Source organism: Stegodyphus dumicola, chromosome 1 (genome assembly GCF_044657685.1).
Source record: "Stegodyphus dumicola isolate Sdum_Otavi_A_Nest chromosome 1, ASM4465768v1".
Classification (NCBI taxonomy): domain Eukaryota; kingdom Metazoa; phylum Arthropoda; class Arachnida; order Araneae; family Eresidae; genus Stegodyphus; species Stegodyphus dumicola.
In genome coordinates this window covers 57,088,191-57,111,900 of record NC_140768.1, presented here as the reverse complement: position 1 = coordinate 57,111,900, position 23,710 = coordinate 57,088,191, and the positions used below count along the sequence as shown (strand labels likewise).

Genomic DNA, 23,710 nt, shown 5'->3' with positions numbered 1-23,710 from the left:
TACCCAGTTCAAATGCTTGTAAATTAATAAAAATCCACTTTTCTCATTACGTTTAATGCATTAAATTATTTTTACATAAGTTCGACGTATCATCTTTAAATTAAAAAATTTACCTTCTTTCCACTTTAAAAGGAAAAAATTATTTTTTATTCCTTAAGTCTGCACAATAGCCTTTTATTTTGTTTTAATTTCGAACTTCTATCAATGCCGGAACTTTTGATGGAGATGAAATAGAGCGCATCAAAGAGAGCAAATATTATTTGACGTATTTATCACTTCCTTTAAGATTGGCATTTGCCTTACAGGTGTTGTTTCATGTAACTCTTTGCTCTTTAAATCTGGCTCTGCAGTAACATTGACGTCACTTCTCCGCCCCATGTGAAGAGAAACTTGGTTTTATTAGAGCCGAAAAATGATTATTAAGGAATTGTAAGTTATTTCCTTGAGTTCATGAGCTTTTGTTGGCATATTTTCTTTAGTTTAAATGTATTAGCTGCATCTAAAATAAATGTTCTCATGTGTAATTTTAATTTTATTAGAAGATATGGCATGAAAATCAAAACTCTTTCAGTAATTTTATTTACTTTTATGTGTCACTTTATTTAATTTCATTTCCAGATTTTAAATTCCAAGAATTTTTTTAAATAATTTTAATTCCTATATCTTCTTTATCAAAGGATTTTTTTTGTAGTCGTAAATTTACTGTTGTAACTAATAAGGCAAATAATTTTTTTTTTTTTTTATTGTGTACTATGAAATGCTCTTTCCGAAATATAGTATTTATTTTAATGCTAATTTTTTATTCTGTTCTTTCTTGTGTATAATTAAATTTCGTCGATTGCTGTCCAGAAATCGCAAAATAATGTAACGATAGATGAGCATTATTGTGTAATTCTTGGAAGCAAGTTTACTCTTTTAAATAATATTGTGAAATTTTACCCATGCCATCCTTCACACAGGGAAAGATAAAAAAGAATTTATTTATAAATAACCAAGACATTTAATAAGTGTATCATCCTCTTTGTGTTATTACTAAATCAGGGGTGATTTTATAAATTATCAGTTAATATGAGTTGCAAGAGTAAAAAGCAAAAGCGAATCCTCTAATAAAAATTCTCTCTGTGCAAAATATGTTATATTATGAAAATAATAAAAAATAAAGTTCTGTTTTATCTGCTCTTTTTAGCTTCTTTGAGGCTGAATTATTTAGAAATATACTCAGATTTATTTGTGGTTGTTCTGCGTACATTTTTCTGTTCTGTGCTTATCTTTTGTAAATATTGGGAATAAATTTAATGATTCATTTGCACAATCCATCAGAAATAAAGCATTATTTAGTAAATAAATATTATTTGCAAATGATTTTTTTTAGGCAAGACCTTGTTTGTTTTTATATATATATATATATATATAAAATCGAAACCGGTTTAATAGTGCTTATGTTAGAATGGTATGCTTTAATTACCTGACTGCTAATACTGATGGGTAAAACTGCACACTTTTATAGGTTCGGTTCTGAATTGTCTGCATACTGAACTCAATTGATTCGTTTTTTTTATAACTCGCTGGAGTAAATAAAGATCAGTTATCAAGTAAGGAATGAAGCATGGAAAGAATTGAAAGAGCAGTGGGATTGGAAAAGGTTAGCAAGAATAAAGCAAATAACAAAAAGAATTGAACAAACAGTGGGATTAGAAGAATCAATTCGATCAAATGTTAAACTTCATGAGACTGATTTATTTGACCTCTAGTTTTGAGAGTTTCTAAAACCTCCTTTCTATATAGAACTAATAATAAAATCGTAGATTAAATTTTTTTTTTCAGAATGTTTGGATATTGTAAAAATAAAACTCACTATTAACATGGAAGGATACACATTCTCCCCTCCCCCCCCCCCCGAAAAAAAAAAGGGAATTGAATTTTTCTGGCACGCTTCCAGCTAGAGTTCTCACTGGGTGAACTCTACAAAAGTTAGTGCTGTTTTTTTGTGAATCTGCTGTTTGCTTTCTGAATAAAAGGAACTAGTTTATGAATGAATAGCACATCTCTTAGTTTAGGGCTTGCTAGTGTTTGAGTGGTAAAGTCAATTACTTTTAAGCATCTTAGTCTTATGCTGGTAGTTCGATTCGGATTCAGATCCCCGCGAATGGGCTGGCTGCATGGGTGTTTTCATGTGTAATGTAGATACAAGCCAGTTTCCCCTTAGAAAGTCCACCATGAAGGCATTTTTTTCCCCATGCCTTCCATTTAATATATTTTGCTGTAACAATTTCAATAAAGCAAGCAAATAGCTATGACATTTCATCAGTTTGGCAACAGAGTTATTCGCCAACCTGTTACGTATAACATGAGTAAGAAATTTCATCTAACAAGAACTCATTTTAGTTCAGTTTGTGTGATAAACAAGAGGAATTTTATGATTGGCTGTTTTTCTCACTCTGATGTGCCTTATAATTCATTCTTTTCCTGATCCTGTTTTCAATGACGGAGATGTTTAACTATATTGGCTTATAAAAAGTTGGAATTTGTGAACCATGTACTATTACAAAGGCTGTGCAAGTTACCTTCGAAGCATAGGAGTACTGTTCTTCAGTGCCAAGAATAGGAGGAAGGGTTTTACATTGGCAGGTTTTAAAAAATCAGTGTCAAGTTCAATCTGTAATGGAATAATGAATAAACAGTCTTATAATGGTAAATATAAGCAGGTCACATCAATTTTTATATTGGGAACTGCTCACTTGGACATGGCAAAGATCGTGAGCCTGCCTTTGAGTGAGCGAAACCACTTTATGTATTATTGTTAATTATTGTTATTGCGATGAGTTCACTGTACCAGAACAGTTTAACCATCTGAAAACTTTCACTCTATCTGCTGAAAGAAATGTACATTATGATAATTTATCGTCAAAAAAGTACATAAAGAAATGTATGGACCTGGTCCTGTCAATGCAGAGAAAGGTTCGGTAAGGAGTTTAGGTACTTTTCCGTTTCGCCGGCGCAAATCTCGCCAAGCAGACTTTGATGGCGACAACATACAGTATACACATAAAAAATGTTAATTCTAAGAATTTTTTTTTTATTGTGAAGGCATAAACATTTTAATATGGTTTAAAATTTTGTAAAAAGCCAATAAATAAAGACAATAAATTTGTAAAAAGACATTAATTTAAGAATTTACTATGATTTCATGGTTCAAAATCCTGATTCGCCGGTTCGTATCACGTGACCCCAAGTGATCTCATCTCACGTAAACTACGCTACTAAAATTTAATTCGCTCAGTAATAATCTACATTAATTTTAAGTTAAATCTTAATTTGGAATACAAGTTTAAATGCAAGAATTATTTCAATTCGTACGAATAGCTTACTCAGAAATTATGTAAAACCGCAGTGCTTTACTTCGCTAGTGCATTCTCATTAGAATTGATGAATTTAACACTTGATTTCGCCTTCGGATGAGCGGTGTAATTGCGTTCTAATTGACTTAATTACCGTGAATTGTCTTAGGGGATAAAATTTAAATATTGTGTAAAAATTCTATATTATTGTATGCCAGTATTGAAAGAAACAATCTGATAAGAAATGGCTTAAACTTGTTTTGAAAATGAGGCGTAAAAGGTTACCAGCGAAGATATTCCGTCTGGCATCAGTTAAACCATTATTGGCGACTTTATCGTTTGCGCCGGCAAAACGGAAAAGTACCGGAGTTTATTGTAACAAAATTCTCTTCCGACAGGAAATTAAGAATAAAAAGAGTGGAAAAAATGTTAAAATCAACTCGCCTTACTATCAAGTGAAAGTTTTACATCTTATATTTATAAAAGAAATTTCTTTTCCATGTCCCATTAACTTTCGAAAAGTGAAATTTCATTAATACAGTGCTACAAGTTATACTTCGAAAAGTGCCACTGCATTCTTTGAAAAAAATTGAGGTATTGCATATATACCTTTTTTATGTATTCCTGCAAAATCTCATGACATTTCACCTGTGGACCATTGTGCCTTTATTCTTTTGAAAAGAGCTCTTTTTAAGCTAAAAAATCTACCATGATGGATGACTCCAGAAAATAGTGGAAGATGAATGGAAATCATTATCCTAAAAAATTTTTATGAAAAGCCCTTCGAATATGAAAATCATGATGCAGATTTAATAGTCCAGAAAAAAAGATTCTCAGATCGCACATAAAAAAAAAAATATGGTACTTTTCTGTTTCGCCGTCGCAAATCTCGCCAAGCAGACTTTATTGGTGACAACATACATTATAGACATAAAAAATTTTATATTTTGAAGGCATAAACATTTTAATATCATTTAGAATTTTATAAAAACCAATAAATAAAGATAATAAATTTGTAAAAAGACATTAATTTAAGAATTTACTATGCTTTCATGGTTCAACAACCTGATTCGCTGGTTCATATCATGTGACCCCAAGTGATCACATCTCACGTAAACTACGCTACAAAAAATCTAATTATCTACATTAATTTCAAGTTAAATCTTAATTTGGAAAGCAAGTTTAAATGCACGAATTAATTCAATATTATTAATTCACTGATATCTTATATTCGTACGAATAGCTTACTCAGAAATTATGTAAAACCCAGTGCTTTACTTTGCTAGTGTATTCTCATTAGAATTGATGAATTTAACTTTCCAGCACGCGCACATGCGCAAAATTTGCGGCAAATTCAGTTTTGCATTGCATTTCCATCTCACTAACATAAGAACTTTTACTTATATTTGAATGCGATATCATTTGTATTTTGCAATAATAAGATTAATATTTTATTTCTTAACAAATTTATTATCAATATTCACTCATTTCTGTCATTTTTCGTGCCCAAAACGGTAAAATAACGGATGTTGTAAAAAATACAACGCATGCGTTCTCATCTAAAATTGCCAAGTGTGCGTGCTGGAAGGTTAACCCTTGACTTTGCCTTTTCTATATTTTTGCCTTCGGGTGAGCAATGTCATTGCATTCTATTTGACTTAATTACTGCAAATTGCCTTAGAAAATTATTGGGAATGGAATAAAATTAAACTATCTGGTAAAAATTCTATGTAATTGTATGGCAATTTTGAAAGAAACAATCAATCTGATAAGAAATTACTGCAACTTGTTTTGAAAATGAGGCGTAAAAGGTTACCAGTGAAGATATTCCATTTGGCATCAGTTATACCATTATTGGCCACTTTATCGCCTGCACCGGCAAAACGGAAAAAGTACCAAAAATATTTTTTATATCTTATATATAATTAAATTCTAAAAATGTGTAAATATTCTAAAAACATCCTCTGTATAAGACAGAGTAAACAAACAGCCTAGCCTGCCAATCACTGATATCTAAACTTTGAAAATTGACTCTTATACAGTCAAAAGTCATTAATTTGGACACCCATAATCCGGACCTCAAAGCTACAAACTTTCTGCGCATGCGTCGCGTTGAGGCTTGCGCGTAAGACCTTTACGGCTGCGAATATGCGTGTGCACATGCGCAAAATACGTTTACGAGTGCGCGTTTAATGTATAACGGATGGTATAAGCTAAGCAAAAATTATCTAATTCAGTTAATGTTGCAGATTGCGTTGTTCTTTAATCTTCGAATTGGATCCGGCTTATTATTTTTTGCAGACTGTTAGAGCAATTTTATAAAAGTAAGCTTGAACTTTTGATTATATCAAATAGAATTTCTAATATATATATTTACTAATATGTAGAGGATTTACAAAGCGAAAGTATGTTTCGAAGACCATTAAACAAAAAGTGGAATTGCTGCAAAAAAAGGATAAAGGCATATCCTTTGTTTATCTAACCATTCCAAAATCTGTTTATCAATTTCACGCTGCTCTGCGTGTGGGGGGGATGTCGCGGCGCGCAATGAACTGGAAGTTGATCTGTCAGCACTATCCTTATCTTCAGGGCAGATGTTTATATTTTATTTATCTTATAATTCCTTACTAAATGTAGTATTTCATCTCGATGTACTCCCTCTTTGATATGATTTAAATCAAATTCCTTATCATTATAATTCGCTTCCAATAGCGAAGAAAGTGACACAGAGGTTATTGAAAACGAAAAAATTTCGATTCACAAATTAATCGGTATTCTCGACACAGCAATTATAGGACTTGAACAGCTGAACTTTGTAACTGAACAAGAAATTATGGTTGATCTTTACAATATGGTAACTGGTAGTTTGGCGACATTTTGGAGGCGATAAAGGTTACTACCTGGGACTTTGGTAATAATGTGAGCAGTACTCAGTTCCAATTACGCATTATTTTGTGTGAGGGAAATGAGAGATCATGGGATATGTCATGTGATATTAATGGACGAATTACGGTTCTTTAATCGGAAAAGGGGGAAAATCGGGAAAAAATCTGGAAATTTTGTATTTGGCTTTATTCTGTGTTGTGTGAAACAGTGTTCGTGAATTTTTGGATCCCATGGCCGTAACTAAAGTGAATTCGAAATGGGTATTTATGTATGTATTAATTTAATGTATGTGCTCATTTATATTTTAAGTAGTGTTTTTGAATTTAATTATATTTTAATTAAATGATAGTTATTTTGTGAATTTTATGTTTATAGGAATTTGGTATACGTTTAAGTTGAAGTAAATGTGCACGGAAATAATTTAAATATTTGATACTAAGTATTTGTAATGCTTGCAGTATGAATTCGTTGGTGACGTGTATAATGTAATAGATGATTTAGAGGTAAAAGTTTTTGGATATTTTATTTATTTTATATGTGGAAATGTTCATATTTGGAAAGGGTAAATACTTTTTCGCGATCAGGTAATTTCATATATGTTCTTTTTACCGGGTTTAAAGACTGAGAAAATTGTCATGTATTTTCGTGAAATTTTTCTAATTTATGAGAAAAAAGCAGTGTACATGGATATAGTGAAGAGTGTGCGCAATGCCATTTTTGTGCAATTCTGGGATGTTTTTTTAAGTAAAAATAAGTCGGCGTGTACATGGTTTATGTGTATGTGTTATTTTGAAAAACGCGTAAGGAGTATGGTATTGTGCACTTTTTCCCAATTGTGCAGTGAATATTTGTCATGATTAAGCAGTTTTGTTAGATAAAATTTCTAGCATAAGTGTAATTCGGCTAGTAGATTGTTGGAAGAAGTGTTCAGTAGATAAAAAGAAAAGAAACATATCTTTACTTCGTGAAGACAAAATGGCGGCGGGAAAAGAAAATAGAGGGTTGCTGTAGGAGAGTTGGTCGCCAAATTTTCGCCAAAAAAACGCCAAGTTACCATAATGTAAAGATGAACTGAAATTATGTCTGTTTATAGAATTAAAGAGAAAGTATTATCACATAAAAAACGAAGCAACTTAAACAACTTACGTTGAAAGAAATGTTTAATAAAGTTAAACAAGTAAATATTAAGCTTTTTTTTTTTTTTTTTGTAAATTTTGATACCCTTTAGATCATAACTGTTCTTTATTTCATAAATTACAGTTTCATTTTTTAATTTTATAATTTCTGCATGCCATCTTACCAGATTTAAACTGATGATCTATAATTCGGAAAAATCGATAATCCGGAATCGCTGAAGTCCCGATGAGTCCGGATTAACGACTTTTGACTGTATAAATGTTATTAAAAATTATTTAACTTTCAACATAAATGACTTTGTTACATGATTGTATTCTGGTAAATGTTGACATATACGGGGAAGTATAGAACTTCAAAAATAATAAGATGACTGGTTAATTAAAATAAATAAATTCTTACCAAGTGAGGATGCTGTGGCCACAACTGTTAGAATAAATCTAAAGTGACAAGATATCTCAGAATATTTTAGACAACCCCAGGCCTTAATGCATTATTCTATATCAGAATATTTCTTTGAATGTTCAAAATTTTGCAAATATCCCCCAAATTTATTAGCCTTGACTTGGATTTGCTAGTGTTCTAGAAAGCTGTCAGTTTTGATTTTGGTAAGGGGGTGTTAAAAACAGAAATATATTCAGTCAAATAATCTTGCATTTTTGATGTAGAAAACTTGTGTGGTGCACAACAGAATTGTTTCTATCCCAGCTGCATTTAATACTTGAAAAGTGGAAAATGCCATTAAATTATTTGTAGAATTTTTAATGATTCATTTTGAAAACTACTGTAGAATGCAGAATTATGGAGGATGGCTTAATTTTGGTATTGAAATATAGTAGAAAGTCTGAGATCTAAAATAATCAGGAATTCAGCGATTCCAGATATAAAAAATTTCTGAATTTTAGATTGTGAGCTTAATTCTAGTAAGATTAATATGTAAAAATTATATAAAACATTTTTTATTAATATTTTTGTAAGAAAGATAGTTTGTGTAAAGAAAGTTTCACGCAGTGAAACTCATCACTGCGTGAAATTAAAATGCAACTCAAAACTGAAATGATGATATTTTCTGGATTTAGAACCATACTGCCAACATTTTGCCGATTTATTAATTGAATGATGCATTTTTATCAATATGTAGGACTTCAGTTGTATCATCTTCATTCAGCATTTCTTTTGATATTCCATTAATAAAACAATTTTGCCTTTTTTTGTAATGCCTAAAAACTTTTAGATTCATGGCTCTGATTATCATGAAATTTGGTTGTTGGCATGCCTAACAGTTTTAAAAATACCTGCAGACATGACTTTTCAGGAACTTCTAATGCCTCATGCATCAGAATTTATAACAGAATATTTCTAAAATTTTTGAATAGGCTTATTTCAGCATCAGTTTTTAAAACGGTACTTTATATCTGCATTTTAGTGCATTTCAGTATATTTTCCAATATCCATTGGCTGATTGACAGATGCACTGTTTTTGGAAAAGAATAAAATGGAAACATTATTATTTATGAAAATAGTAATTTTAACAAGATTAATAATAATAAACATGAAAAGTTAATAAATTGTTTCGTATTAAAAAATGACCTCAGTTTACTATGTTAACTGAATTTGGACTCTTTGAAATCTGATTCTTTCTCCCTTGTCCATTTCTATGCCAAAAGAAGAACGCCAATGAGTGACGTTGTACTTTAAATAAATATGTCTTGGAACTTTGCTTATTGTTTAGGTCAGATAGAAAAATGCTAACCCCTGCCCTCCCCCAACCACTTAAAGGTTGAAATTGGAGTCATGATGAATGCCAGTGTAACGTCAATCATTGACCATGCGGGATTACCCATAATCATTAACCATATATAATCATTGACCATATATTGTCGTTGACCATGGTGTGATTACAGAAAGGTGGTGCTGGAAAGTTACATAGAGAAATCTCGGTTAGTCAAGAGAAAAGTCACTTTTCTGGCATACCTGTTTTTTCTCGAATGTTATATTTTCCAGTCTTAGACTTAGGGGAGGAGGAATTCTAAAAAAATAAAATAAAATAATAATAATAAAAACAAACAAACAAAAAAAAAAAAACTAGTGGTCTGGAATTTAGAAGGGTGTTTAACAGCTGAAAATTTAACCTGAGTATAAAACTAAAAATGGAGTGAAATGGATTGAGATTTTTTTAATTTTCAAGGTAATCTCATTTCTTTCATATGCATGACATTCATTATTTGATTTGTGTGTACTGGAAACAGATATATTTTTATAGTATTATGTGACAAATTGAAAAAATCAACCAGATTTGCACTCTGAAATTTGTTGTAATCTCGAAATGTAACACTGCGGGATTTCCTGATTTCAGTCAGTTGATAAACTCTTAAGAAAATACTCAGAAGCATGGGAATAAGTAAAAATTTCATGAATGTTTGGGTGTCTGTTACTTTTAGCTAATGTTATAAAATATTGTTGGTATATGACTTGCTAATTATTTAAAGAAATAATATTAGTATGTTATGTTTTACTTTAAAAACATTTTTAGATTTGTTCTGTTACTTCATATGTGCTTTTTGTTTCAGCCGTGTTATTTTACCAATCACTGTTGAAGAAGTAAGTTACTTTTTATTTTTACTTTATATGTATAACAATTAAAAAAAAAAATTTTTTTTTGAAGTTCAGTTTAAATATTGTTAAAATTTTTTGTGAATTAATCTCTTTCCTTTCTGTTTAACATATATCTTAAGAACATTCATCATATTAAATCATTATTATATTAGAGTTTAAGAAAGACTAAAATTAATATTACATTTCTGTGATCTAATACTCAATATTTTATGCTTTAGGTTGATGTAAAATTATATAGTTATTGAATGTAATCAATTATTGTAATCAATGTATCAGGCATATCATTATAAGTTTGGATTTTTATTACAGTATATTGTAAAAACTTGTTTGCAATGTAAAATATCTAGAAAAGATTGTTTAAAAATATCTGTTTTGATTGTAAATTATAATTTCCTGTTATGCTAATTTCACACAGCATCTAAAATATACAGATAAATAAAAGGTGTCATTTTCAGTTATTTCTCATAAAAAATATTTTTGCCTCATAAAAATTGTTGCTAAAAATTTCTTAAGAATTTTTCTTTTTTTTCCCTCCACAAAATGGTAATTAAATATTTGTTTTAAGTATACTATTAACCATTATATATCTCCATAAAGGCTAGCTGAAGTATCTTTGGTGATTAACTTGTGCACGTTATTGGTAATCGCTGCATTAAATTTATGTACTGTTGCCTGAGTCATGATTTCACTCTCCTCCTTACTTTATTTTGTATCTTTTCGTGTCATGGAACTCTTATGCGCAAGTAACTGATTGAATTAAGAAGTATGAATTATACTCATTATCAATTGTATAATTTATAATTTCAAAAATATTTAATGTTTTTGATTTCAGAGTTTATTATGCTAATTTTTTTATCCCTTATTAGTATCAAGTCGGCCAGTTGTACTCAGTTGCAGAAGCCAGCAAAAATGAAACTGGTGGTGGAGAAGGTATAGAGGTGCTCAAAAATGAACCATTTGAAAATGTTCCACTTTTAGGGGGAAGGTTTAACAAGGGCCAGTACACTTATAAGATCTATCATTTAGCTAGGTATAATTGCATTTTATAATTTATATATATTGTAGTATGTATAAATAGCATATAAATATTTGTTACTTTATTACAGTTTAAATAATTATTCTGATTTAAAGTTTTTTCAGTGATTATCCGTCATCTTGCTCAAATATCATGATCTTGTTGGCAGCATTGGAGAGCACTTGTACAGGCCCGATTCTACTGGGGGGCAAGATGATCCTGTGGGTGGTCAAATTTAAGGGTGACGAAATGATTATCAAACATAGTATTTTTCTGTAATAAATGGTAGCCAATTTGAATTTACATGTGGACAACGGGTGGTCTAGGATCGGTACTGCACTCGTGAATGCACTGCTGACTAATATTTTGCTAAGCTAATGCATGAAAAGCAACAGCCATTTTCAAAACGGCATTATCCTAAGAATTCCATGCAAGAGCAGTCAAACAGTAAAATTAAAAAGGTTGAGAAACATCAGTTATAAAAAATATCTTTTTCCAGAAGTCCTTCTTTTGTATACTTTTGTTCTTCCCATGTACAAAGCTGTAAAGTCAGAGGTTTGCACAAGCTTGGTGTCATAGAACTTCAGCACTCCACACTAGCCAAACAGACATATGCTGCACACATACATGTGTGTCTGTTTTTGCACTATTGTTCACCCTGTTTACACAGTAATTTATCTTTGCTTTTTAAAAAAAAAAAAAAAAAAAAAAAAAAAAAAAAAAAAAAAGAAGAAGAAGAAGAAGAACTGCATAAACTTGATATTGTACAACTTTGGCATTGCACTAGCCAAAACAGACATGATGCATGCATATCTAGGTGCCATGTCAAATTGTGCCATGTGATTTGCTATTGTCGTGGGTTGCCACATAACTTCAGACAACATACTGCTTTGCCTCAATATTTTTTTACCTTTTTTAAGCAACATTTAAACATTTTCTTTTTTAAAATTAAGATAACATGTACAAAACTCCTTGTGTTCCTTGAAGTATTCCATGAAGCTTACAGATGTAAGTAAATAACTCATAGTACAAGGAGATACAGTTCAACAATAAAAACATAAAATCTAGGTCTGGCGAGAGCAGAGAAAAATATAAAAGACAAATATTATTATAATAAAAATACTAAAATATACCATGAATAATTAAACTGTGTTAATACTTCTATGAAAGGAAATAAACCAACTTAATACAACAATAATAAAAATAAAATTGATACTTAAAAATAATACTGATACAAAGCAAAAATGATACATTAACATACAGTACATCACTACATAATGTTATCATACATGGACAATACACAATATAATGACACATAAAATATAAAAATCCAATCATATAAATAATAATACTAAAAATTCAAACAAAAAATAAAGTTGTGCAAGACTGCAAAGCTTCAGAGCTCCTAATAAGATCATAGAAAACAGGAGGCCAGCTAAAAGAAAGCTGCCCTAAACTCACAAATGCATTTTTGGCACTTGCATGTAACCTACAATGCAATAAAATATATTCCACATCTTCCACAGCATCATTGCAAGCAAAGAGCCCTTTAGTAATAATATTGAAACAGAATAAGTAAATTCCAAAATTTCCATGACTTTTCAAAATCTGAGCAAGTTTATAATTCGGTTGAAAATGCTTACATTTAAGTCATTGAAAAACATTAGGGAAAAAATCTCTTTGCTCATTGGGCCTTCGAAGCAGAGCTGTGGACTCGGTAGGGAAAATGACCGACTCCGGGAATTTTAATGACTCCGACTCCTTCATATATATGTAAACATATACACATGCGTACATCTTATTTTTTTAATAATAAAAGAAGTAATTACAAAAAAATTGATGCATAGCAATTTTTTTATATTAATTAGCATTTATTATGGAATGGAAAAACTGGCATTAGTAATTTCTAAGAAACAGTAAAACTTCAGCAAGATCTTCCTTGTTAGAGGACCATAGATTCGATTTGACAAACTTCAGAACTGAGAAGAGTCTTTCTACACTGACTTGAGTAGGAAGAAGAGCTGTTACTATTAGGGCTACTTCCTTTAACTTTTCAGGATAGATTTTTGTCAGTTCTAAAAGAGCAATCATATTTATCTATTTCTTCAGAGGCTGTGTATAAATCTCGTTTGTATTTTTTCATTTTTATATCTAAAGGCTCTTGGTTATTTATTTTCATTTGCTTTGCCTTAGCCTTTTCAATATTGTCCAAATATTTCTGAAAATCTAATTCATCAGTGAAAGAGGATGATAGAGACACAGTTGCAATATCTGCAGTTTGACTGTCCTAATTTGAATCCTCCAGTTGTTCTGTAAAATAATTTTATTCTTAATGAAAGTTCATAGATGGCTTTCTTTGCCTTTTTAATTTGTTTGTCATCCAACAAAATTCGGTGTTTTTAATCTACATATATTGAACCCAGCCTGATCATATTGTCTAGCAAACTAGTTTCTCTTTTCTTCATTGAAGAAATGATTCCTTCTGCAATAAACCCTCCATTTCAGAAAGAACAAACATCACATTCTTCCAGTGTTGCCTCTTGTTAATCTTCAGATTGTAGCGTTTTTGTGGCTATATATGGTGTAGAAAGAGGAATTTCCAATTCTGCAAGATCATTCCACAGTCTTTCTGTTAGTGAAACATTAGGGTTATCTACATCTTCTAACATTCTCGTCTCTTGTTAATTCATCAGATTGTAGCTTTTTTGTGGCTATATACAGTGTTGAAAGAAGGGTTTTCAGTTCTGCAAGATCATTCCACAGTCTTTCTGTTAGTGAAATATTAGGGTTATTTACATCTTCTGAAAAAGTTCTTAATCCTAGCAACCACTATATCATCAGATATGTACTTCTCCATTGCATTGCTCGCTTCCTAAGAATGGCATCAATTTTGGGAGTTCTTGCTGCTTACCTCAGTTCACCAATGAGATTAGTAACTAAATGAATCAGTTTAATCAATAATGGCAAATATCATGTCCATCCTTCTCCCTTATATTTATTTACTAATATGCCAATAAAATAGAAAATAACTATTTATTAATGTATATAGTCCATAAATAAAAATATTAACTCAGTTTGTCATTAATTTTTTTTCAATTCACTTCATTTCAAATTCAAACTGTTCAACAAAAACTGGAGTCAGAGTCGAAGTGTTTTTTAGCGACTCCAACTCCGACTTCTTTTACCCAAAAATCTACCCGACTCCGATTCCTACTCCATGACTCCGACTCCACAGCTCTGCTTCGAAGGAGCAAGATATTCAGCATTCCAATCAACTATAGTTTTCTTCCAAGCCACATACTTCCAATAAGACTTCAGTGCAATCAGCATTAAATCAAAATCACAATAAGTCGCCTGCTTAGCCAAATGGTCAGCCCTCTCATTACCGAGAATATAATTGTGGCCTTGAGCGTAAGTAAAATGAATATCTGCAGTATGTCTAATCACATGTAATAGAGAATGAATTTCCATCTTCAGTTTTTCAGTAAGTAGTGTATCACGTAGAAGAGAGAGAGAAGAAAGTGAATCCGTGCAAATAAGAATTTAAATGTACCATTCTTATGACTATATTTTGTATCCATTTAACAGCAAGATTTAAGCTCAGAAGTACGGCTTGAAAAACAGAATATACACGTCTGGTATTCTATATTAAACAAGTAAACTGGTGTGCAAAACTTAAGCAACAATGTAAAAATTTAGCAGATAGCCATGAAATTGCAGAAAAAGAGGTCTGGAGATCAGTACAATGAACATGTAAGTCAGTAGAAACGTCATGCGTATGCAAATATCAGGAACGAAATGTCAGAGGCGACGTGAGCGTATACAAAACGCGTGATGTCGGCGCGCGCAGATCAATAGTAGAATAAAAGGAAGGACGGAGACTCAATTCAACATATTTGTTGCAAGTGCCAGTGAGTCAGTTCATGAAATATGGCTAGAAGAAATCACCTGGAAAAATGATCGGAAAGCTGGAAGAGGGGTGTATTGTCACCAGTGTAGCTGCAGAGTTCGAAATCAACAAAAGTGTCGTTTTGCATGCTTGGAAAGCATTTCAAACCACAGGTACAGCTGTTAGAAAGGTTGGTGGTGGCAATAACCTATATATCGTCCTGCAGGCGAAAAGAGGCCGATAGCAGTCAGCAAGCTCCATTGCTTAGCAACTCTCTACAGTAACGGGGCGATTAGTGTCGCAGTTTACTGTGGCCAGACGGCTTCGCAAAGAGGGCCTATTCGCCCGCCATCCTGAACGCTGCCTCCCGTTGAAAGTTGGCCACCGACGCCACCGTTTACAGTGGTGCAGAGAGCACAAAAACTGGATGACTGATCAATGGAGTCATGTCCTCTTTACGGATGAGAGTCGGTTCAGTACCAGAAGCGATCCTCAATGCGTTTTGATTTGGAGAGAGGTCGGGAGCCGGTTTTATCTGAGTAACATCAAGGAAAGATACTGTAACGGTGGTCCTGGAGTTCTTGTCTGAGGAGGCATTATGTTGAACGGGCCAACTGAGCTCCACGTTTTCGACAGAGGGTCTGTAACCGTGGATCGCTATTGTGAGGAGGTACTTCTTCCCCATGTGCGTCTGTTCCGAGGTGCCATTGGCCCAGACTTAATTTTTATGGATGACAATGCACGGCCACATCGAAATCTTGCTGTTGAGGAGCTACTGGAAAGTGAAGATAACACTCAAATGGATTGGCCAGCGTACTCCCCAGATTTAAATCCCATCGAACATGTGTGCGATGCTTTGGGGAGATGCATTGCAGCACACTTACATCCTCTGGAGAACACCCAACAACTCAAACAGATGCTGATTGAGGAATGGGCACTCCTACCGCAAGAAATGCTGCACCAGCTGGTTCTGAGTATGCGGAGACGGTGTGAAGCAACCATTGCAGTGAGGGGAGGGCATATCCCATATTAAGGAACATCTGCTTGTATTTCTTCCTCTTGGATAGACAATCATGAGTCACAATACTATGCGTTCAGTAAAGCTCTTTTTTGTTCGATTCCATACCTTATGCATTGTACCAGGTTGTTCAATAAGTTCGCGGAGCGCCATCTATTCATCAATATTAGACCTAAAACTTCGACGCCATTTTCATATGTGTTCTTTCTTAGGAACGCGTCAAAAGTTTCATTTCAATCTGTTAATTTATTCATTGTTTAACCGCCCTTTATATCTAACGTGTTGTGCCTTTTTTCAGGTATGGATAAAATTGAGCAACGTGCAGTTATCAAATTCTTTGTAAAGAAAGGTTTAAAGGCAATGGAAATTCATACCGAAATGGTGAATGTGTTGGGTGAATCTGCTCCTTCAAAAACAATGGTTTGCAAGTGGGCTAGTTTATTCAAAAGTGGTCATACCAGCCTTGAAGACGATCCGCGAGAGGGACGTCCAAAAACTGCATTAACACCAGAAATCATCGGAAAAATACAAGATATGGTATTGGAAGACCATCGATTGACTGAAAGAGATTCAACAGAGGCTTTAGGCATTTCATTGGGCACAGTGAGGAATATTTTGAGTGTTAAATTGGGTTTCAAAAAACTCTGTGCAAAATGGGTGCCGCATTCTCTAATGATGGAGCAAAAACACATTCGGATGCGACTTTGCCTGCAACATTTGGAGCGTTTTAAGAATAAAAGCGACTTTATCCATCGATTTATCACAATGGATAAGACTTGGGTCTACCATCATGATCCTGAATCAAAACAGGAGGCTAAGGAGTGGTGTGAACCCGGCTCTTCGGCGCCGAAGCAAGTTCGTGTGCAAAAATCAGCCAAGAAGGTGTTAGCAACAGTTTTTTGGGATGTGAAAGGAATTTTGTTTATAGATTACCTTCAAACTGGCAAAACAATTCATTTGGATTATTATTGTAATTTTTTGAATCAAATAGACGAAAAAATTCGTGAAAGAAGACGACCCGGATTACAGAAGAAAAAAATCATTTTCCACCAAGAAAATGCACCGGCGCACACAGTTCAAAAAACCATTGTTAAAATAACTGAATTAAAGTATAAATTGTTGCAACATCCAGCCTATTCGCCAGATTTAGCTCCCTCTGACTTCTGGCTCTTCCCACACCTCAAACAATATCTCCGTAGAAAACGATTTTCTTCAAACGAAGAGGTAATAGCTGTCTTGGAGGAATATTTTGCAGAGCTGCCGAAAAACCACTACAGTCAAGGGATCCATAAATTAGAAGACTGTTGGAATAAGTGTATTGAAATTGATGGAAAATACGTTGAAAAATAAAGTCATTTTTACAAATAAAAATTGGTTTCTTCATTTCTGGTCCGCGAACTTACTGAACAACCTTGTATTCCTTTTTCAGCTCCGATGCTTTCGTCATCCTTTATGTACATAATACTCTCCTTCATTTCTGCATTTCATGTCTCTCAGTTGATTTCTTGTGGAGTTATGGCAAAAAACCCTGCTGTTGCTTAAGTTTTGCACATCAGTGTACATTCTCCTTGCTATCTTCATAAATAAGAAATGGAAGGCCAACCTTTCCATTTAACTTACTACAATCTGTGAAACAAATAATTGTATATTCTTGGAAATTGCCTTTTGGTTGGAATGCAGATAATCAGAAAATACCTTTTTTCCTATTCAGCTTTTCTGGTAGGAAACATATCATATTTGTGGTAATACTATTTTTATTAAGGTAGTACAATAATTGAGACAGATCGTTAATAATCATAACAATAGAGTAGAATAAATATTATTTTGTCTTTTGTTGCTATGGGTTACCAGACTGGCAGCGTTGAGTTGATTGTTGAGTACTTCCCAGATTTAAATCCCATCGAACATGTGTGCGATGCTTTGGGGAGACGCATTTCAGCACGCTTACATCCTCCGGAGAAGTAGGCAAGTCGTCACAGTAATAAATACGGGTCACCAATTGTGGTAATACAGTTTTTATTAAGGTAGTACAATAATTGAGATAGATTGTTAATAATCATAACAATAGAATAGAATAAATATTATTATGTCTTTTGTTGCTATGGGTTACCAGACTGGCAGCGTTGAGTTGTAGTAGGCAAGTTGCCTCAATATTATTTACAGGTATTTTAATTATATTGTAATGAAACTGTTACTTAGCTCTTTCATGATGAAATGTGCAAAAGCGTACATACCACTGGGGCCTGCTGTTTCATTTGTATCTCTTTGGGGCTGAAAGGTGCTTTGCTGCCTGAACTTAAATTATGAAAAGATGACTGCTTTGTTAATAATTTTATGTAGAGTGTCTATGTGGTATATGCAATATTATTTTTTTATGTAGATACTTCATATACTTGAGTTTTTTGTTTAAATATTTTTATTTTGCACATTTTTTTTCGTTATTTATTTACCTTTTACTGACCTTTAACATTATATATCTGACAATTAAACATTTTGTTTAAAATTAATTTTTAGTGTGATAATTTAAAAAGCAGGTATCTACACACTGTCCTCTGTTACAGTGCTTGCATTCATAACAGCTGAATAGTCTTTTTGGAGGATTTTTGCAGTATTGTGAACAAATGAAGCATCACTATTGGACTTTCCTAGAACTTTCAATTGAACAAAGCACTTCCTGTCTATCTTTGAAAGTGGTTAAGTTTCGTTTTTTTCTTCTGCAAAACAAGTATCCCACCAATTTTTATTTTGGGTGGCAGAAAAGTTTTAGAATTCTCCTCACTACAGTCCTTCAAGTATTTGCTTCAAATCTAAAGAGTTCATCTGCCGATGATGGATACATGAAAAAAATTATCAATATATAAATGCTTGACCATAAAGTTCTTCAAGTATAGGCATAATAACTCCTTTCCCATATAATCCTGAAGTTTCCTTTAAGTCTGTTTCTTTTCCCTTATAAACAATAAAGTTACAAATATAACCGGATTTAGACTCACATAATTTGTTAAAAATTTTTGGTACTTTGATATAGTAGTGCTTAAAAAAAAAAAAAAAAAATTTGCTTTTTTTTTATGATGAACTGAGAAAAGACTGAAAAAATATAAAAATTTATGTCAACACTTAACACTACATCAGGAATTCCCAAAATATGCTGCTATGTTGTTTTCAGAATTTTTGTGATTTTACTGTTGAATTGTGTATGGTGCAAGTATGAAGAAAATTATACTTAATTATGAAGCTGGGGGGGGAGGTTGTCAGGAATAAGTGCAATCGCAGACTGGTAGACCTTAACAGGCTCTTTTGGATGACTGTTGAAATCTGAACTCTTTCAGATTTTTAAAAAATGTTTCTTTTTTTTTTTTTTTTTTTTTTTTTTAATGTTTATCGAATGGGTTTTGGTAGTCTCTGTAAAGTTTATTATTTATTATATTCAAAATCTTTTTGCATTGCTGTCTGGGAGAATTTATCTTATTGTCATTATTATGTACATGTATATTTGATTGAACTTTATGTGCCTTCTTTTCCTCCATTTTGAACCATTTTTCTAACTTCCATTAGCTATATGTTATATATTAAATGACTAACATTTCAAAATGCTACATGTTACGTTTTTCAAATATGGTAAGTAACATAAATGCAGGAATATTTTTTTTGAATATAAGTAATTATTTAGTTACATACATTAAAGTATAAAATCCCTAGTGTAAATATTCAAGCTATCTCTAAAGAGGAAAATGATATTGAATTATTGAAATAATATTTTGGGAGGGGAAGGTCTCCTTGTAATTTTCAGTAGAGGTATTTTGAATGAATGTCAGTATTTTTATGTAAATAGAGGATCACTATTTCTGAGATGTACTTCTTATATAGTAATTATTCTTTAATAGATGTCTACAATTAAAAAAATAGCTTTAATGTTCATTTTTTTTTAAAACTAAATTATCGTTAATGTTGATTTTCCCATTCTGAGATTGATGTGAAAATGGAGTCTTGAAGTTTTCAGTTGAACTTTAATTATCAAAGTAGTTGTTAACTGAAAGCTTTTATGAAAATAATATTTTCACATTTTTTATGTGATGAAACGACTATGTTTTTATGTAAATAGTTTTCTGTTTTTTATGTATTTGAATAAAAGTATGAGGAGAGGAGTTTAATTTTTTGCTTTTCCTTACATATTTCCTAGAATGAAATACATAGTTTTCTGTGTTGTCTATTATTGGTATATTAATAATAAGTATTAATAGTAAAATATTAATAATTTTTCACTATTTTACCAACATTGCTATGGTACATAAATCAGAAATTTATAAATCATATGCTATAAAAAGCTGTGAGAAAAATAAACCATGGAAAGAAAGTACGAAATTTTTTCTTCCTGTTGTATCTATCTTTAATTGTTGATTTTTTATTTCTTTCAGTAAAGTCCCTGCTTTCATTCGACTTCTGGCACCTAAAGGATCACTGGAAATTCATGAAGAAGCATGGAATGCATATCCATATTGTAAAACAGGTAATTCTTGGTTTTCATGAGATGCTTGTAATATTTGTTTTCTAATTTTATTCTAAATTGCTGCATTAAGTTGTTTAAAATGAGTTTTATGCTTCAGTATTGAAAGCTTAAGTAATACTGTGATTAAAATATCTGTTGGTTTGTTTTATTAGATTTTAATACTATGTTAATTACAATAGCCTACTATGAAGATTTTATTGTAATGCTAGTTTTGAGCACTGAACACGTTCTCAATGTAATTCTGGACAAAACTAACATTGGAAATTAGGTATCATGTACTTTTTTCCATAAACATGATTTTTTTAAATTGCCTTATTAACCATGATCAGTATAGTGGTTAATGTTGCTGTCTGCTGTATCGTTTGACCCAAAATTCAGTTGCTTGGATATTTGTAAGTATATTGTGTTCTAGAGCATGGAGTACTTAAAATACACAGCTAGCCAAAGTCCTCTCAAGTGCCTAGATGATAGGGGAAGAGAAGTCAGAGATCCGTTGATCTGTATAGCCTATGAATTCTTTCTCAGAATTCAATGGAAGTCATAATGTTACTTGTAAGATGCCCACAGTAACAACAAATGCAGTTCTGCAATTCTCGCAAAGATAGAATTCGTGGACTTGTGATGTTACTATCAGACAAGAGAGATATAGTACAACTACACAACACAGTATGATTTAAATTAATTATGAAATAATTTTCGTGAGCAAAACTGAATATGTAATCAGTAGTTAAGGATTTATTGTTGATTTCATTATGAATTAATAAGTTTTTAAACAACCTTCAAGTTTTTATATAACTTCTATGGAAGAAAATCTGAAACATTTCTTTTGGATATGAAAATTTAATATATTTTTGAAATAGTTCAATCATTCTATGCATTTCAAAGAATCACTTAAGTAAAGGAATCGATCTTTATACATATGAAGTGCAGTGATCGTAAATGGATGGTTTTGAGAAACTTAAAATATGAGATTCACTCCTTTGTCAGTAGATTTGGCAGTGCAGTAAAATTTCTGTGATCTGCGCATCTTGTGACTAAGTTCATGAGGATTAAGAGATTTTGCAAATTATATATCCTACCTTTGTAAGATCTGTTTACATGTCTCACTTTCTAATTTTTGCATTACATCTGGAATGTTTGTATGCAAGTAACTAACAAAATCATGCTTTAAGAATTATTTGATCAAGATTTATTCTTGTATTGTTTTGTGCGTATAGATTCATAATATATTAAATGCACACAAGACCTTTGATAGCTTGGTAAAAATTATTTTACCAAAAGAAACATTTTACAATTTTGGAACTTTCCACAAAAATACCCATACAGCTGTTCTCAGTAATGCAGAACACAGCCAGTAGTTATACCTAAAGTAATTAAGAATATTAAACACAGCATAATGCAAAGTTCACCTAAAAGGTGAAGCTCTTATGGAAATGATTCAATACTCTGAAGTCAACTCTGAACTAAACAGCTGAGAACTAATGCTCTCCATGGTCTTATGTAGTTCGATCCCACCCGCTGAGAAACTCTAGTACCTTCCATTTCTCAAAATTATAGTTAAAGTTACATATAAGGACCAGATACGGTTACAATTGCACATAAGGATCAATTACAGTTTAGTTACAGTACCAGTTTAAGGGAAATTACGGTATTATACAGAGATTGGACTAAAATGTCCACCAAATGGGGACCAAGGCTGGCAACTTTTGTCAATTTCTTGTCAAATTTGACGATAAAAATTAGTTACCCAAACCATCATCAGCTTGGTGATATCTCGCCAATTTAGCAACATAGCCATTTATTTATTCAATGTTAAATAGACTTGCCCCTATAATCTTATTTTTCTGGCAGAGGTGCATCTCTTTTAAGCATTTCATGGTACACTATTAAAAAAGATACCACAATTTCGCTGTAACAGTACTTTTAAATATATTTATACACAAAGAAATAAGGGTTCAAGAGGAAAATATTGGTGGAAGAAAAAAGATAAATTGCAGAGTTTTTTTGAGGAAATGAAGAATTCTTTTATAAAAATGCATAAAAATATGTAAAAAAAAAAAAAATCCAACTGCAAAATTAGTTTTAAAATAATTTTTGTGCTCTTAAATGAAAGAAAATAACTAAATATGCTGTATGTAAATATTCTGCATTACTGTTTTTCTTGAATGGAATCCCTCCCTATGCTAAATCCACAATAATGGCCTGCACATGTACATTTTTGGATTAACACCATTATTAGTAGCGTACAATATGCACTAGAATTGAAACTTTGGGTTTATTAAAAGACAATTTCTGCTTTTTTATCCCATTTATCCAAAATATTTAAAATTTTGGAACTACTCTTATATGCACCCTCAAGTCGCCAAATTTCTCACCAAACGTTTTTGGCAAGAAACTTCACGGTGCCATATTACTATCTGAATTTTTTGTCTACATTTCGAACTTTAAGCCTAAAATGTCTCCAAAAACGTGGTTTTCGCATATGCAAAAACCATGTTTTGAACACACAATTTAAGCTAAAAATCTGAAACAAAAACAAAAAATTTAGATAGCAAAAACGTTAAGTTTCTAACCAAAAATATTCAACAAGAATCCATGTACACAGTGATATATTTTAACTTAACATCTACGAATTGCACAATCTAGGCAGTGAAAGAATCTACGAACTACACATATGTCGCTTTAATAAATTAACATAACAATAAAATTCAAAGAATACCTGTACACAGCATTCTGTTTCAACTTAAAAAATATATGACTTGCACAATGTAGGCAGCGAAAGAATCTACGTAACTACGCACACCTCGCTTTAATAAATTAACACAACAGTCAATTTCTAAGAATACCATGTACACAGCATTCTGTTTCAACTTTAAAAACCATCTACGAATTGCACAATCTTAGGCAGCGAAAGAATCTACAACTACGCACACCTCGCTTTAATAAATTAACATAACAACAATAAATTTCAAAGAATACCATGTACACAGCATTCTGTTTCAACTTTAAAAAAATCTATGAATTGCACAATCTAGGCACTACGCACTAATCAACAAAATAAACTAAAATAAATTTCAAACAGTTAAAGAAAAAAAAAAAAAAAAAACCAATTACTACAGAAATTCATACTAAAAAAACAATGAACATAGCATTCTACAAAATAAGAACAAGAATAAAATAAAATGCACTTAACATAAATCAATGCTTTTTCAAACAACAGAAATACCAATTTCATGCCGCTACATAATCACTATCGTATTTACATGACAGCCAGACACACTATACAGAAAATTCATACTATGGCTCA

The 23,710-nt window shown here is 31.9% G+C and overlaps 1 protein-coding gene across 1 annotated transcript in view; it reads left to right on the top strand.

The window, feature by feature from the left end:
• Nucleotides 1–305: 305 nt before the first annotated feature.
• LOC118181944 (phosphatidylinositol transfer protein alpha isoform-like) overlaps nt 306–23,710 on the top strand; it is an 80,609-nt gene continuing 57,204 nt past the window's right edge. Inside the window, exons 1-4 of the mRNA XM_085815028.1 lie at nt 306–429; nt 9,929–9,959; nt 10,841–11,004; nt 20,312–20,403. Coding sequence (XP_085671154.1) covers nt 413–429; nt 9,929–9,959; nt 10,841–11,004; nt 20,312–20,403 — 304 coding nt within the window. The 5' untranslated portion in view covers nt 306–412. The remainder of the gene's footprint in view (nt 430–9,928; nt 9,960–10,840; nt 11,005–20,311; nt 20,404–23,710) is intronic.